The sequence below is a fragment of the Centruroides sculpturatus genome, unplaced genomic scaffold, assembly GCF_000671375.1.
Source record: "Centruroides sculpturatus isolate CEXI.00-Female unplaced genomic scaffold, Cexi_2.0 scaffold1302, whole genome shotgun sequence".
Classification (NCBI taxonomy): domain Eukaryota; kingdom Metazoa; phylum Arthropoda; class Arachnida; order Scorpiones; family Buthidae; genus Centruroides; species Centruroides sculpturatus.
In genome coordinates, this window is record NW_019385419.1 from 16,147 (window position 1) to 31,569 (window position 15,423).

General features: G+C 34.2%; 2 protein-coding genes across 2 annotated transcripts in view; both read left to right on the top strand.

Annotated features, from left to right (window-relative positions):
* The window catches only part of LOC111638802 (pre-mRNA 3' end processing protein WDR33-like), a 125,570-nt gene that overhangs the window by 2,400 nt on the left and 107,747 nt on the right, over positions 1-15,423 (top strand). The window lies entirely within an intron of this gene.
* Positions 7,340-8,611, top strand: LOC111638801. The gene has a single exon (XM_023384552.1). It carries the CDS (start codon positions 7,599-7,601, stop codon positions 8,397-8,399), a length of 801 nt encoding a protein of 266 aa, XP_023240320.1. The 5' UTR covers positions 7,340-7,598; the 3' UTR covers positions 8,400-8,611.

The window sequence follows — 15,423 nt, forward strand, 5'->3', positions numbered from 1 at the left end:
GGACTGGTGGTTGGTTGATTAATTGGAAAGAAATATAAAAACATCAAGTAATTTTGTTAAAAATATTATAGTTTATGTAAATTCCTTTAAAGCTTTATGTAAGACAAAATGTATACAGTGAAGCATTGAAAACCCAAACATGAAAAATCTGGATTCAGCGATTGAAAAATGAATATTAAAATTCTAATTTACACATATTTGAAAATCTGGATGGAATCTGGCCCCAATTAGTTCAGACTTTCGACACTTCACTAAATTTTTATTAGTCTGTTTACAAGCATAACTAGATGTAGGATTTGTTTTTTTGAGCAAAGTCAATCTAATAGCTGACAGCTGATAATGAAGAAATTTTACGCAAAGCATCTTATTTACATATCACTTGTTTTAAGTTTTAATCTTATCTATGTCATCTATATTTATCATCTCTGCTATTTAAACTTGTCTTTATTTATATTGATAAAATGTTAATCTAGTGAGGTGATTTATAGGGTTTCTACTATATAATATATACAAAAAGTAAAAAGAATGAAATTAAGTTAAATGAATAATTTCTAATTCTCATTAAGAAAGAGTTTAATAGGAAAATTGAGATATTTGTTACCAAATTTCAATATTTTTTCAGATTTTATTGGATTTCTCATTAACTGTTAAATTGTTTAATTATTACAGATTTTTTGTGAGATATTATGTCTGAATAATGGGAAAAAATAGTAAATATATTATAATGAACGGTGGAATTCTAGAATTACTAAAGGAGTCCATATTTTCTTTTATCTGAAGAAAATTATATTTGGACTTCAGTGATTCTAGCATTCTGCTATTTTTTATACTTCTTGGAGTCATGCAATTTGCTTTAAGCAGGGTGCTTCAGTGTAAATATATTATTCTAAATAGTTTTTAGTCATTATGTAATGCGATTTGAGTGATGTGATCCAAGGATTAAGGTATGAGAATCAAAAAATCAAATGTGAGATTCATATTACTGTGATATTTAGTAAGATAGGTGAAATTCAATAATGGTTGTGAAGTATTTTTGTTTAACCAGTAAGTTGTTTTTAGTTATAAAATTTTAATTGAAAACTTGATCACTAAAATCAAGAAAATCATTAATTAGAAAAAATAAAATTTATAAAGTATTATTTGAATTAAAATATTATCATTTGGAACTTTATTTCTATCATTATATGTTTAATAAAAAATCAATAGGAGCAATATGCTGTAAAGAATACAATGAAGTATATTATTTGATTTCATTTTAAGGAATAAAATGGATACATGGTATAAAAATAATACCTCATCGAACCTTTAACCAGTATTAAATTTGATTAAGATTAGATGCAAACGTTTTCGGATCCTTCCCTGGGTCCTTTCTCAAGCACAGATTCTTCTTTAAAATTCGTTAAAAAGACCAGTAGAACGAACTTCATTTGAATGCGACGTTCGAAAAAATATAAATCCTTCAGAACTACATTTCAAAAGTCAAACAAATGTGAAGTGTAGTATGCTTTGCAATGGAAATTTGCAAAGCATACTACACTTCGGCACCTATTAACTCGAGGGATGAAATTACCCTGTCCCTAGCATGGCAGGCCCTACTCCAGAAGGAAGATACACGTTCATAAATACTTATAGTAAATTGGGTATTAAAACATCATTCCCGCTGATATGCTCTTTTTTTTTTATTTTTCGTTAATGTAACACATCCATAAAAATCGTTTTAAGAATACCGGGCATCATTACGTAACGAATGTTGTTTATGGAATACTGGAATGCACGTGATTCACGTTTGTTTGACTTTTGAAATGTAGCTCTGAAGGATTTATATTTTTTCGAATGTCGCATTCAAATGAAGTTCGTTCTACTGGTCTTTTTAACGAATTTTAAAGAAGAATCTGTGCTTGAGAAAGGACCCAGGGAAGGATCCGAAAATGTTTGCATCTAATCTTAATCAAATTTAATACCGGTTAAAGGTTTGATGAGGTATTATTTTTATATTAATCTGGTGTTTGAAGATTTTTATTTATAGTAAGTTATGGATACATGGTATTGATTTGTTGATGGACAGTTCTTTACATATAATTCCTTTCATTGCTTCCAAATTAGTTATTGTGTAAAAGCATAAAGACATTTCAGTTTGGTCTTTTACACATTTGACATTTTTATTTGAATATCTTTCAATTAATTTAGTATAAAAGACTGCTTGAATTTATTTTTAACTTGATTACAGTCGACCCCCCTATAAGATATAGATACGTTCCATTCTTTAGGAATCCGATTTCTTACGAGTCATTTCAATCACAGCCCGATACGTGTCAAGTTTATGGACTATGGCTGATTGAAAGGTTTTCTTCCATAAAATTAATCGATTCTAGACTAATCTGACTCAACATTTCCAAAATACGTATATTTTTTTTGGAAATAATCCGTATAAACTACACTATAAATAAAAAATTGTAGGATTACTTACCAAGTGTCACCATTCGACATCGCCATTGCTCAACATTGTTTTCGTCGCGGAACAGCTCAGCAAACCGCGGCCGATTTCTAATAACTTATTTTTCTGCGAATAGTTCCTTGAACTTCGGAGACATCATTAATATAAATAATTTTAATCGCCGTTGAATAAGAAATGTTTCTTTCACAAGAAATGTATAAAATTACAGTACTGTATTAGACTTACGGTACCTAATTTACATACTGACAGACGATAGTTAGCGTAAAAATCTCCGTAGCGTGGCGCCACGCTAGACGGCGGAAATTATATATTTAATTATAACAAAGTTACAATAAGTTAATATATAATTATATATACAGTACCTAATTTATATATAATTAATATATAATTATATGTACAGTACCTAATTTATATATAATTTATATAATACTGTCCAGACGATAGAAATCTCTCCGTAGCGTGGCATTACGGACGGCGGGAAAGTAGTTCGGCTGCCCGATGACGTTTGAGGTAATTATAGGGAGTTTTTACTGTTTTTTACGGATACTGGTCACAATTTTTTCGTAGTTTCATAGGAATCGTAATTATAGGGACCGTAATTATAGGGGGGTCGACTGTACTTTTCTGTTTTGATATGTATTAAGTTCAGGTACTGTACTGTACTTCTGAGTGGCTTTTTAGTATTCACCATAATCTGGGATTTGATTATTGTTGTCATTTGAGACTTTTAATGATAACTAATAACTGAATGATATAGAAACATTAGTTGGATAAATAAATAAGCCTATACTTAGTAGAAATTCTGATTTTACCGACTGATATTAAACAGATATGTTAAAACAATTAAAACAAAAAATTTGAAAATTTACTTTTTTATCCAGTGTTGTTTGCCTGTTTTTTTTTGCAGGTCATAATTACTATATACGATCTGGAATGATGTCCCGACCCGATAACATCACCACGGACTTGCACGTTATGCATGATGTGCTCTATCTTAGAGATTTATCTATCAGGGCCTGCCAGGCCATTGATAGAGTGATTTCATTCTTGTAGTTAATGCAATTACGTCCTTCACTTGTGTTTAGGCATATGTAGATCGCCTCCAGCCATCTCAGTTGGTTCGTTCGGTGTGGTGTGAATGACTTTTGCTTGAGAGAATATGGGTTCTATGTCAGGGTCCGACACCATCCCTATCATTGATCACAGGTGTGATAGAAACACGATCTACATAGGATCAACTAAATGTCCCCTAGTAACCCGGATCAAAGAGCATAAAGCAGATATCAACCATGAAAGAACCAACACAGCTCTTGCTGTATACTCGTTGGACCCTAACATAGAACCCATATTCTCTCAAGCAAAGGTCATTCACACCACACACTGTACAAACCAACTCAGATGGATGGAGGCGATCTACATATGCCTAAACACAAGTGAAGGACATAATTGCATTAACTACAAGGATGAAATCACTCTATCGATGGCCTGGCAGGCCCTGATAGATAAATCTCTAAGATAGAGCACACCATGCATAATGTGCAAGTCCGGGGTGACATAATTACTATATTATGAACAAATAACAATTAAAAAGTTAATGTTTAATGTATAAAGCACTGTTAAGACTGATAACGATTGCACATTATCACTCATAAATTGTAAATACAACATTCAAAGCCCGAATAGTATATCTACTAAACTGCCAAACTATCGCCTAAATATCGGGCTATTATATGGCTAATTAAATGATTAGAATAAAGTAATTTGTCATTAGAGGTAGGCGTTAGGCGCCATCTCTTAAGTAAATTAAATTTACTTAAGAGATGGCGCCTTACGCCTACCTCTAATGACAAATTACTTTATTCTAATCATTTAATTAGCCATATAATAGCCCGATATTTAGGCGATAGTTTGGCAGTTTAGTACCCATAAATTGTGACTGATGGTAAAAGAAGACAGCTTAAAATTGTCTATGAGGGCAGACTAAAAAGTTTTGCCTTTCCCTAAATAAAAAAGGAAATAAGATACTTGAGTAAAACAAAAAAACTTAAATGTACTTTTATCATTATTTGCAATTGTGAATAATTACTTTTCCACTTAATCTCAGAGTATCTTTAATACACTTTTGCCAAATTTCTTAATTCCACCCTGAAAAAGTTTTTTTTTTACCCAAGACCAGTGGTGTACCTGCAGTTGACTATTTTTGTTAGTTTTGGCTAAACTATTTGGCTCTAGAGGTCTTTCAATTTGGGAAACAAGTGGAAACTGCTAGGAGCAAGGTCTAGACTATAAGCTGGATATGATAACATTGAATCCCAAGCCAACAATAGTATTTATTTATTTGTTTTACATTAAATTTTAGAAAAGCCATCAGGCAGTTGATTTCTGCCACCCAATTACACTAAGCCCAAAAGAAAGATTAAAAGTAGAGTAAAACAAAGAAAATATAAACAAAGCTACAACACAATACATAAAATACATATACAGTGGAAAGGTATATAAAAATACATCTAATAAAAACATAAAAATCATAAGTTAAAAAAAATATATTTGGCAATATGATAAATAAAAAGAGTAAATTTAGAAAGCAGAGATGCACGAATAAAAATTAAAAAAGGAAACGAATAATAGTAATAATAAATAGAAAGTAAAAAATAAGTTTAAAATTTATGTAAAAAATGTTGACACATCTGCTTATAACAAAATAATTTTTAATTAAGTAGACATTTCGTCAGGCCCATATTATCAGTTATTTTGACTTTAAAATGTAATTTTAAAAAGTCTATATACACAAATTCTAAAATTCAAACAGAATTTACATCAATATCAAAATAGCAACATAATGTCACAATAAAACTTGAAACATTCTTTTCTTTCTCTTCAAAATAATTTCTCATAATCTGCTTCACAGATGTAACTATTAGTCTCCTTCAAAATAAAAACTTTATTTTTTTCAAGTTATGATATTGCATTTATGATATTTAGTGAATACATGAGTGTAATACTCTTTCAGATATTCAGCTTCGTTTAGAGTTACTTCACTGTCTTTGTTGCAGAGAACAGCCAAAAAGAACTGTTTTTCATTTTTGTATGCTACGTAACTAAAGCAGTTTAACTGTGTATGAAATTGTAAATAATTTGTATGGGGCTCAGTTTGCTATACTTGTTTGAGGCCTAGCATTATCACATTTGGCAGTTTCTTCGTGTGTCACATCAATAGCTATACTTGTTTGAGGCCTAGCATTATCACATTTGGCAGTTTCTTCGTGTGTCACATCAATACATTTATTGTGATATAAAACTTATATAAAATGATGAATGTTGATGGAAAGAATGTTTTGGGCAGTCAAAAATTAAATAATTGAACATGTTTGAACCCTGTATTCATACAGCCTTCTAATTTGACTGAAACAGGTTGAGTTTGGGATGAATGGGTGATAACAGCATCTGAACAGAACTAATTACTTTTATCCAGTTTTCACTACTCAAAACAAAAATTTGACAGAAGAGGCAAAACTTTTCAGCCTATTCTTGAATGTATTCAAAATGATAATTATGACCAAATTTTGATTACAATGAATGACGTTTTACTAATTTAATTTAGGACATGCTAATTGTGATAATATTAAATGACTGGTAATGATATCCGTAATTACAATAAACTAGTTTACTGTATTAGATAAGTGGAATTGTTTATGGTGTCTATTGGAGTTCCTAACTTATAACCCAATCCTCCCTACATTTGCTAACTTATATGTACTTTTTTTTTGTTGTGTATTGAAGCAGCATCTCTGCCATCTACAGTCTTATACCTGTCTTACATCTCCTATAATGATTTATATTTCCTATAAATTTTGTTCTACAGGGTGGGGCAGAAAGGATGGACATTTCTAAAAAAAATCACATCATCTCTGATTGTTACTACAAAAGATATTTGTTAGAAGATTTGAGTTCATATTGAAATAGCATTTTACAAAATCATGTGTGGAAAACATCATCTCCCATGTGGTGTCCGTTATCAGTGATGCATTTCTGGAGGCGGTTTTGGAAGTTAGCATCCACTCTTTCCAGTATCTCTCTGTCAATTTTGGCGAATAGCTTCCTTCAGTTCAAGGACAAAGAACAGGGCTTAAGCTTGTATATATGTGCCTTGAGGTATCCCCACAAGAAATAATCGCACATGGATAGGTCAGGCTAATGAGGAGGCCAATGAATGTCACTGAACCTGGAAATGAGGTGACCAAAGAAGGGATGACGAATAACATTCATTGATGCTGTAGCTGTGTGGGCTGTCACCCCATCCTGTTGAAACCACACACATCTGATGGAAATACAGTAGAGTGCCGTTTATCCGAAAGTTGGTTATCTGAAACGTCAGTTATCCGAAAGAATTTCAGCTGACAAATTTAAATTTTCACTAGTGCCGTGGCGCTGCAATCTTTGGCTATATCTTGGGCTACTCCAATATTTTTTTGGTTGATGTGTGTGTTTTAGCTGGCAGCACTGGCACTTTTGTGTGGTGTTTTTCTGAGGAGTGTGTGTCATGCTGAATCAAACGTTTTTGATACTAGTGTGGCAAACACCGCCCTTCACATCTGTACCCTTAATGGTTGTAAAATACAAGCAATTACCCCTGGGTGTATGAGTCATCACTTCCTGGAATAAATTCGAACTCACCCAACAAGACTGTTGAAAACCAGTTGTCTTTGTTAGCCACGTCGTCGAGACGTGCTGTACCAAGTACGCGAGAAGGACAATAAAAGGTTAGTTTTTTCCTGTTTCTTTGCAGACACACTAAGGTGACATATATCAACACTTGGCAACTTGTTGCCAAGTGTTGATATATGTCACCTTAGTGTGTCTGCAAAGAAACAGCTTAATAGTGTTGATATATGTCACCTTAGTGTGTCTGCAAAGAAACAGCTTAATAACAACAACACGGTTTCATCAGAATCAAAAGGTTAGTTTTTGTTACGATCTCGTTTCGTTCGTTTTTTTCACTCGCAGTGACAAAAGATAAAGGCAACAACAACCCAAAAACCACATTGGTGAGCCGGACTAAGAACATAATTCAACTAAGAACTACCATTGGAACCTTCATCAGGTATGCTGTTTTTCCTTTTCTCAAGACCTCAGTCGTCAGATCATGGCCGAGATTGGAGTGGTAAAAATCCCTCCATACAACTTTTCCGACCCAGCCTTATGGTTCCACATTTGCAATTTTGCATTTGGAGATCCTAGCAAAAGCACATTTGCACTAGGATCTCCAAAGCTGATCACGGAAAGTGCCACAAAGTTCAACTACGTAGTGGCCCATTTACCACCGGAAGTTGCATCAACGGTTAGAGACATTATTATTTCTTCAGACTGTACAGACCCGTACGGTCACATAAAGGTGGAACTTATTAAACGATCCGGTGAATCGTCTCAACAGGAGTTACGAAAACTATTGGCTGGAGAACAGCTAGGAGATCGCAAACCCTCCGAACTACTACGTGTTCTAAAGTGTCTGGCAGAAAATTTTCAAATCTCGGACGCAGTTATACTAGAATTATTCATACAACACCTTCCGACTTCCGTCCAATCCATCCTAGCCGCCATTACCCCACTCGACGTAGACAAAGCAGCGGAGGTAGCGGACCGCATGGTGGAAGTAACCCTCGCAACGATAGCTTCAGTGTCGCAACCTGAGAAACCAGATACCATAACCAACAAAATACTAGTCGAAATAGATAAACTTAACAAGCGAATCGATCAACTAACGCAGGCATGTCGGGATCGCTGTGACCATTTTTATCGATGCTCCTGCAGCAGTTCAGGACATCGCAACAATTCAACTCATTGCAGTATCAACAACTACTGCTGGTACCACAACCGTTTTGGCACAAAGGCACAAAAATGTACTCCTCCGTGTAGTTTTCCAACAAACGAGAACGGCGAAGCGTAGAGGCGACATGCACTTTGCCGGAACAATCTCGTCGCCTGTTCATCCTAGACAAGAAAACAAACATAAACTTTCTCGTCGACACAGGTTCCGACGTATCAATATTTCCAGCCTCCTTGTCTCAAAAGAAGCGTGCTTCTCAAATTACCTTGATGGCAGCAAACACAACTGCAATTCATGTCTACGACCAATGAACACTCACTCTTGATTTTGGGTTAAAGAAAATTTTTTGCTGGAAATTCCTTATTGGCAACGTGTCAACGGCAATAATAGGTGCAGATTTCTTGTATCATTTCCATTTGGTACCGAATCTTAGACGCAAATGTCTCACAGACGTTCAGACAAAGGTGAACTCACCAGGAAAATTATTAGAAACCTTTATCCACTCTATTAAGATAACGACCAATGACTCCATATATCATAAGATATTGGAAGAATTTCCTGAGATCACCAGACCTCCACGTCCTAATCAACTTGTAAAACACAACATAGTACATCATATGGAAACGATTGGTCTGCCCGTAACTGCAAAACCACGTCACCTAGCACCCGATAGACTTAAAATCGCTAAGGCCGAATTTGTAAGATGATAGCTCTCGGCCATATGCGAACATCAAAAAGCAATTACGCATCACCACTCCACACGGTCACCAAGAAAAACAGTTTGGGTTGGCGACTCGTGGGAGATTATCGTGCTCTAAACGCACAAACCATAAAGGACAGATACGGCGTTCCAAACATTACAGATTTCACATCGGAACTGCACGGAACACAAATCTTTTCTCACATAGACTTAATCAAGGCCTAGCATCAGATACCCATCTACCCACCACACGTTCACAAAACAGCTATAACAACACTGTTTGGTCTTTTCGAGAGTACCAGGATGCAATTCGGATTGTGCAACGCATCCGCTACATTTCAACGGTTCATCGACAAAGTAACCAGAGGACTCTCCTTCACATATGCTTTCGTCGATGACATACTAATAGCATCATGCTCCCAGGAAGAACACATCTCGCATCTTCGCGCCTTATTCCTACGTCTCCAGGAATATGGGTTGACCATAAATCCGTCAAAATGTACATTTGGCATACCATCAATCGAATTTCTCGGATTCAAGATCTCGGAAAAGGGTCTGGAACCACTCCCTGATAGAGTCAGAGCCATCCAAGAATTTCCCAAACCTTCATCTCTCACTCAACTTAGATGATTCTTAGGTATAATAAATTTCTACAGGAGATGCATCCTCGAGCGGCACACATCTTCGCCCCGCTAGTGCAACTACTAGAAGGAAAAAAGAACGAGAAACATACGTCACTCACTCGGAAAACAGAATCACAATCTCTGCAATGGTCAGAAGCGGCAGAACAATCCTTTATATCAGCTAAGGAAGCACTGGCCAAAGCCACACTTCTCCACCATCCAATACCTAGAGCTAAACTATGCATATGGGTAGATGCGTCAGATGCAGCAGTTGGAGGAGCACTGATGCAATACAACAGGAAATGGGAACCCATCGCTTTTATCTCAGCAAAACTGGCACCAAACCAACGCAACTGGTCATGTTATGATAGAGAACTATTGGCAATATACACGTCAATAAAACGATTTCGCCACATGTTAGAAGGTCGCGAATTCACGATCTACACGGATCAAAAACCACTTATATATGCCCTCAAACAAAAACCAGATAAATGTTCACCGCGACAAATGCGGCATCTCGATTTTATATCCCAATTCTCTACGGACATACGTCATATTCCGGGCACAGCCAACACGATAGCAGATGCTCTCTCCCGCATCGAGATAGATTCTATCACCTCTGCTTCCCCTCTAGACTTTCGAGAGCTAGCCACAACGCAAGCTACAGATTTGGAACTTCATCAATTGTTAAAGGATTCTATATCGCTCAAATTAGAGCTGAAATCCTTTCCACTTAATGAAATCGACCTATACTGTGACACATCATCCGGAATGCCTCGCCCCTTCGTGCCGCATAATTTCCGACAAATCATATTCAATCACTTACATGGACTTTCTCATCCAGGAGCAACAACGAACAACAAAAAACTGGAAACTACCTCTAGAGAAGATCAAACCGTCACGACTAGATCAGGCCATTACGTTCATTTTCCTAAAAGACTAGTCACCATAATGTAATGTTAAGCGACTTGTTCGACATCAATTCTATCGCTCGTCCCTCACTGGGGGGATACTCTGTGGCAAACTCCGCCCTTCACATCTGTACCCTTAACGGTTGTAAAATACAAGCAATTACCCCTGGGTGTATGAGTCATAACTTCCTGGAATAAATTCGAACTCACCCCACAAAACTGTCGAAAACCAGTTGTCTTTGTTAGCCGCATCGTCGAGATGTGCTGTATCAAGTACGCAAGAACGACAATAAAAGTTTAGTTTTTGTTACGATCTCGTCTCGTTCATTTCTTCCACTCGCAGCGACAAAAGATAAAGGCAATAACAACGCAAAAACCACACTAGATTAACTTCTAAAGTATAATTTTTTTTGTTTTTATATTTTTCAATATATTTATTTTGTTTGTAAAAAATAAAGAAATAATTTTTAATGATACAATAGCCACAATTATTATTTTAAAATGCTTACATTAGGCTTAACATCAACGAAAATTCAATGCAAAGCGACACGCAATGGAGAAAAATTTCAACGTGGGATAGGTTAATATATTTTTTTGTACATAATCGGTTATCTGAAAAATAAATTATCCGAACAACACCAGTCCCCAATTGATTCAGATAAACGACGCTCTACTGTATAACATTTATCTGAATTACAACAGAAACATTGTAATTCAGATAAAACGAAGTAGTTTATCATCTTGATATAGCACTCCGAGTTTATAGTAACTACACTCCTGTCATTATAAAATTTTAGAAAAAGTAAGGACTGATGACACCAGTTTTGCCAATGGCGCACCAAACCATCACTTTTGGGTTGTGCAGTGGTTTTTCGTGTAATTCTTTTGGAGTTTCGGTAGCCCAATAGTGGTAGTTCTGTTGATTCACCATGTCACTGAGATGAAAATAAGCTTCTTCACTCATGAAGAAAATGAGATTTTCATTTTGTCTAAAATTGCCTTCATCTTGTGTGCAAAGTTTACCTGCTGTGCACAATCCTTGGACCAATTTGTAGGGGTGGAAATGCAATTTGTAGAGGTCTAAATGCAGAATATGTCATACCGAACGATTACTGATGTCAGAATCAGTGCAAGTTTAGAAGAATGCTTCTGAGAAGATCAATGAGGCCTGCACAGCAAGGCTAGTCTGACATTCTCCACATGTTCAGGAGTACATGCCATTTATGGTGCTCCCTGCGGTGTTTTGTTCATTAGTGTACCTTGCATATGAAGTGTTTTAACCCAATGTAGGATGGGGTTACGAGTGGGAACAGCTTTGTTTCTGTGGATATTGAAATGACAATGAAACTTAGGCTGAACTGCTGTGATAGACTTGTTATTCTTGACGAAACAGTCATATGCAAACACTCTGTGTTCTATTGTCCACAGCTCCATGTCTTCAACTGAAAAGACAATGCTAAGACCTCATTACCTTCACGCCACCTGCCGCACATTTGTCACTCCACCTGGTGAAGAGTTTTAGCCATTTCAAAAACATCATCCTTTCTGCCTCACCCTGTATAAAAATATGATGTTTGCATCTATATTTTGCTTTGAGAATGACAATCAGGGATGTCAAGGGAGGAAGAGCTGAAGATTTTTCCTTGGGTCCAGAGAAAACTTAGTAACCCTTAATGATTCCTACCCCTATAAAATTAACAGACTATAATATATTTAATATTTAAGACTGCTTTTTATTAATAAGGAAGCATTTTACATACTTCATTTGTTCAAAAAAAAAATGGCTAGAAGTAGCCCACTCTACGCTGGACCCATACAAGCTCTTCACAGCCCTTACAATTCAGTACTTCTAGAGTGTTGTTTATTTGTTATTACTTGTTCTTCTGATGGATTATTTAGTAAAAGCATAAACTTTGCTGAAGAAAACTAATCACACAAGGAACATACCAGTTTTTTTTCAGCAAAATTTATGCTTATCACCAAAGAATCTTTAAGTGCTACCACAGATAACTAAAATCTCTGATAAAACAGACAGCCACAGCTATTTTGGATTAAAAATTATGTATATAAAGGATTTATATGGTAGCATTTTTAAACCTCGCTTTATACCTTAATGAATTTAATTTAATTGTTAATTAATATATAAACAACAATTTTTACATTATTTATTATACAGCTAATATATGTACAATATTTTTTTAAGAATAAAAATATGTATTATTGTAGTTAAAATTTAATACAATTAATTTGTCTCACATTGAAGTTAAATGATTAAACGTAACAGAAACAAATTATTTTGTAATACAGTAGAGCCTCGAAAACTCGGCACTCAATAACCCAGCACTCTGGATAACTCGGCCACACCCTGGCAGGGCAAAAAAAAATCCTTAGTTAATTAATTTTCATGATAAAGACAGCTTTATGCCTCATAAAGTATTTTTCTGAGGTCTGTCTTATCAGGTAAATTACTGTACACAGTGTATTCATTAATTTTCATTTTCATGTAGTAAAGGCTCTATGCCTTCATAAAAGACGTACTTTTCCTTTGTTTAAGGGTATTTGGGCAGTTTATTCTCTGTTGTATTCTCAAGTAAACTATACATACAAGTACAGTACAGTATTTTCTGAGGAAACACTCATACTTATTTTTTTTAACCCCATTCCCGATAACCTGGCATTTTCACAAACTCGCCCACCCTTCAGTCCACATTAGGCCGAGTTTTCGAGGCTCTACTGTACATGTTATTAAAATAAAGAAAGTAAAATTGTCCACAATTGATGAAAAAGTCCCACAAACACTGAAAAACACATCTCACAACAGACCTTTACTTGTAGACTATTGCAGGAGTCTGAGATTTATGCTCTATATTTGACTTGACTTCTGTCAGAACTGACCACAATAATGTACTGTACATAATAGTAAAATTACAAAAATCTTAAAAGCGCTTCATCACTTTGTTTTTAAAAATAAAGAACAATAAAAATGCCCACAATTGATAAAAAAAAGATATGGAAATATAACAGAACACCAACAGAAACCCGATGCATAGCAAATAGACACTGCTGCTGAAAATAATTGGGCTATAATTTTGGGTCCAAATTTAGCCCAATTATTTACAGCAGTTGTGAGTATCTATTTAAAGAGATGGAAGTTGACTGTAGGGAGGATGAAAATCTCCAGCAGTAGTCTTCAAGTAAACGTCTATTTTGAGGTTGCACTTTAGTGTTTGTGGAACTTTTTTATCAATTGTGGACATTTTTATTGATTTTTATTTTAAAAATATAATGTAATGTAGCACATTTTTAGGAATTTTTTTAAATTTTTGTAATTTTAGTATACATGTTATTCTTTTAAACTTTCTTTTATGAATTACAGTATAAAGAAATTAGTGTATTCATTTACAGTTATCTTGGATAATTGGAAAAGTAAAATAATTATCCAATTACTAGATTGGACAAAAACTTGCAAATTGGGCTTCTGCTTAAAACATGTTTTATATTAGTATGTATTGAATTTTTTATTAGAGTATTTTTTCCAGTTTTTTTTAATTGATGTATATAAACCAAAACTGGAAGAAAGAATTTTATGGATAAACACATCTTGTTATTCCAGCAAATTGAATTTATTTAATTGAATAGATGTTTTCATAATGTTCCATAATTCAGTTGTATATAAAAAATTGTTTCAATGTGGTGGTTGTCCATAAACACATAAATATAGTATTGCCATATTTGTTAGTGTCATTATTATTATTATTATTATTTAATTTAATTAATTTAGTTATTTTTATTACACATATTATAGATTGTCTTATTTGCTCATGTTTGGACTGTCATTTAAAAACTGGTTCTGCACAGAATTACATTCCAAAATTTAAATTATGAATTATGGATCATTGCTGTAGTGGCTGTGGGAAGCTTAAAGTGAAATCATTGCTAATAAGATTGCTTTGTATAAAGTGAACATTCAGTTTGAGAGTATAATTTACATCAGCTTCAGAAGGTGCGTTTTTCACTGTATCGAGATGGCTGCACTCAGGAAAATTGATAATTCTTGATTATAATGTTACTTTTCAATTTGTTAAATAATAAAGAAATAAATATATAAGAATTTAAACTTTTGTTTGATGACTACTATTGTTGAACTTAATTAAGCATTAAAATATGTTTGTGTTCTAGTTCATTATTTTTTGTCAAGGAACACTGGCAAAGTTTAAATATCTCATTGAACACTGAGATTATAGCTAACTCTACAGATGCTATATTATTTTGTCAATGCTGTAGCATTTGATGATGTAAAATTACTAGTTGGATGCATGCAGTTTCTGCTTCAGCACCACTGTTGCACTGCTGAATTTAGCTGTTTCTAGCCCGATAATATTCAGCTTTGGTTGGTGTAGAGCTTTAAATGTGTAGTAATGACGTTTGATTAACTCGCAATGATCCTGTTAGTTTTACCAAAAATGATTATATTTTATAATAATTTGAAATTTTCCTCTATTCTATATCATGGATATATGATCTGAGGATGACTTAAACAATGGTTGAAAACATTCAATTAAAATCATTTTGCTGGAAAGATGTGTTTCTGTAAAGAATTTTATTTTATCTTTACAAATGCTGTCTAGATAAAAAGTTTAGTAGAAAAATATCAAAATGGCTGAAAGTGTTACCTCTGGAAAAAAATTAAAGTACTAGATCATTTAAGGGGAGGAGAATCAGCTTGTACTTTTGTCATAAATGAATCTACCATACGATGTATTTAAAAAGAAAAAAAATTGAAAGTGTAGTAACAATCTCTTCATATTTATTTTATATTTTTCAATTTTCTAACTTTACTTTTTTAGTTATTTCTTCTTTCCATATTTATAATTTTTATATCCATAATGGATTTGTAGCATATAATAAGT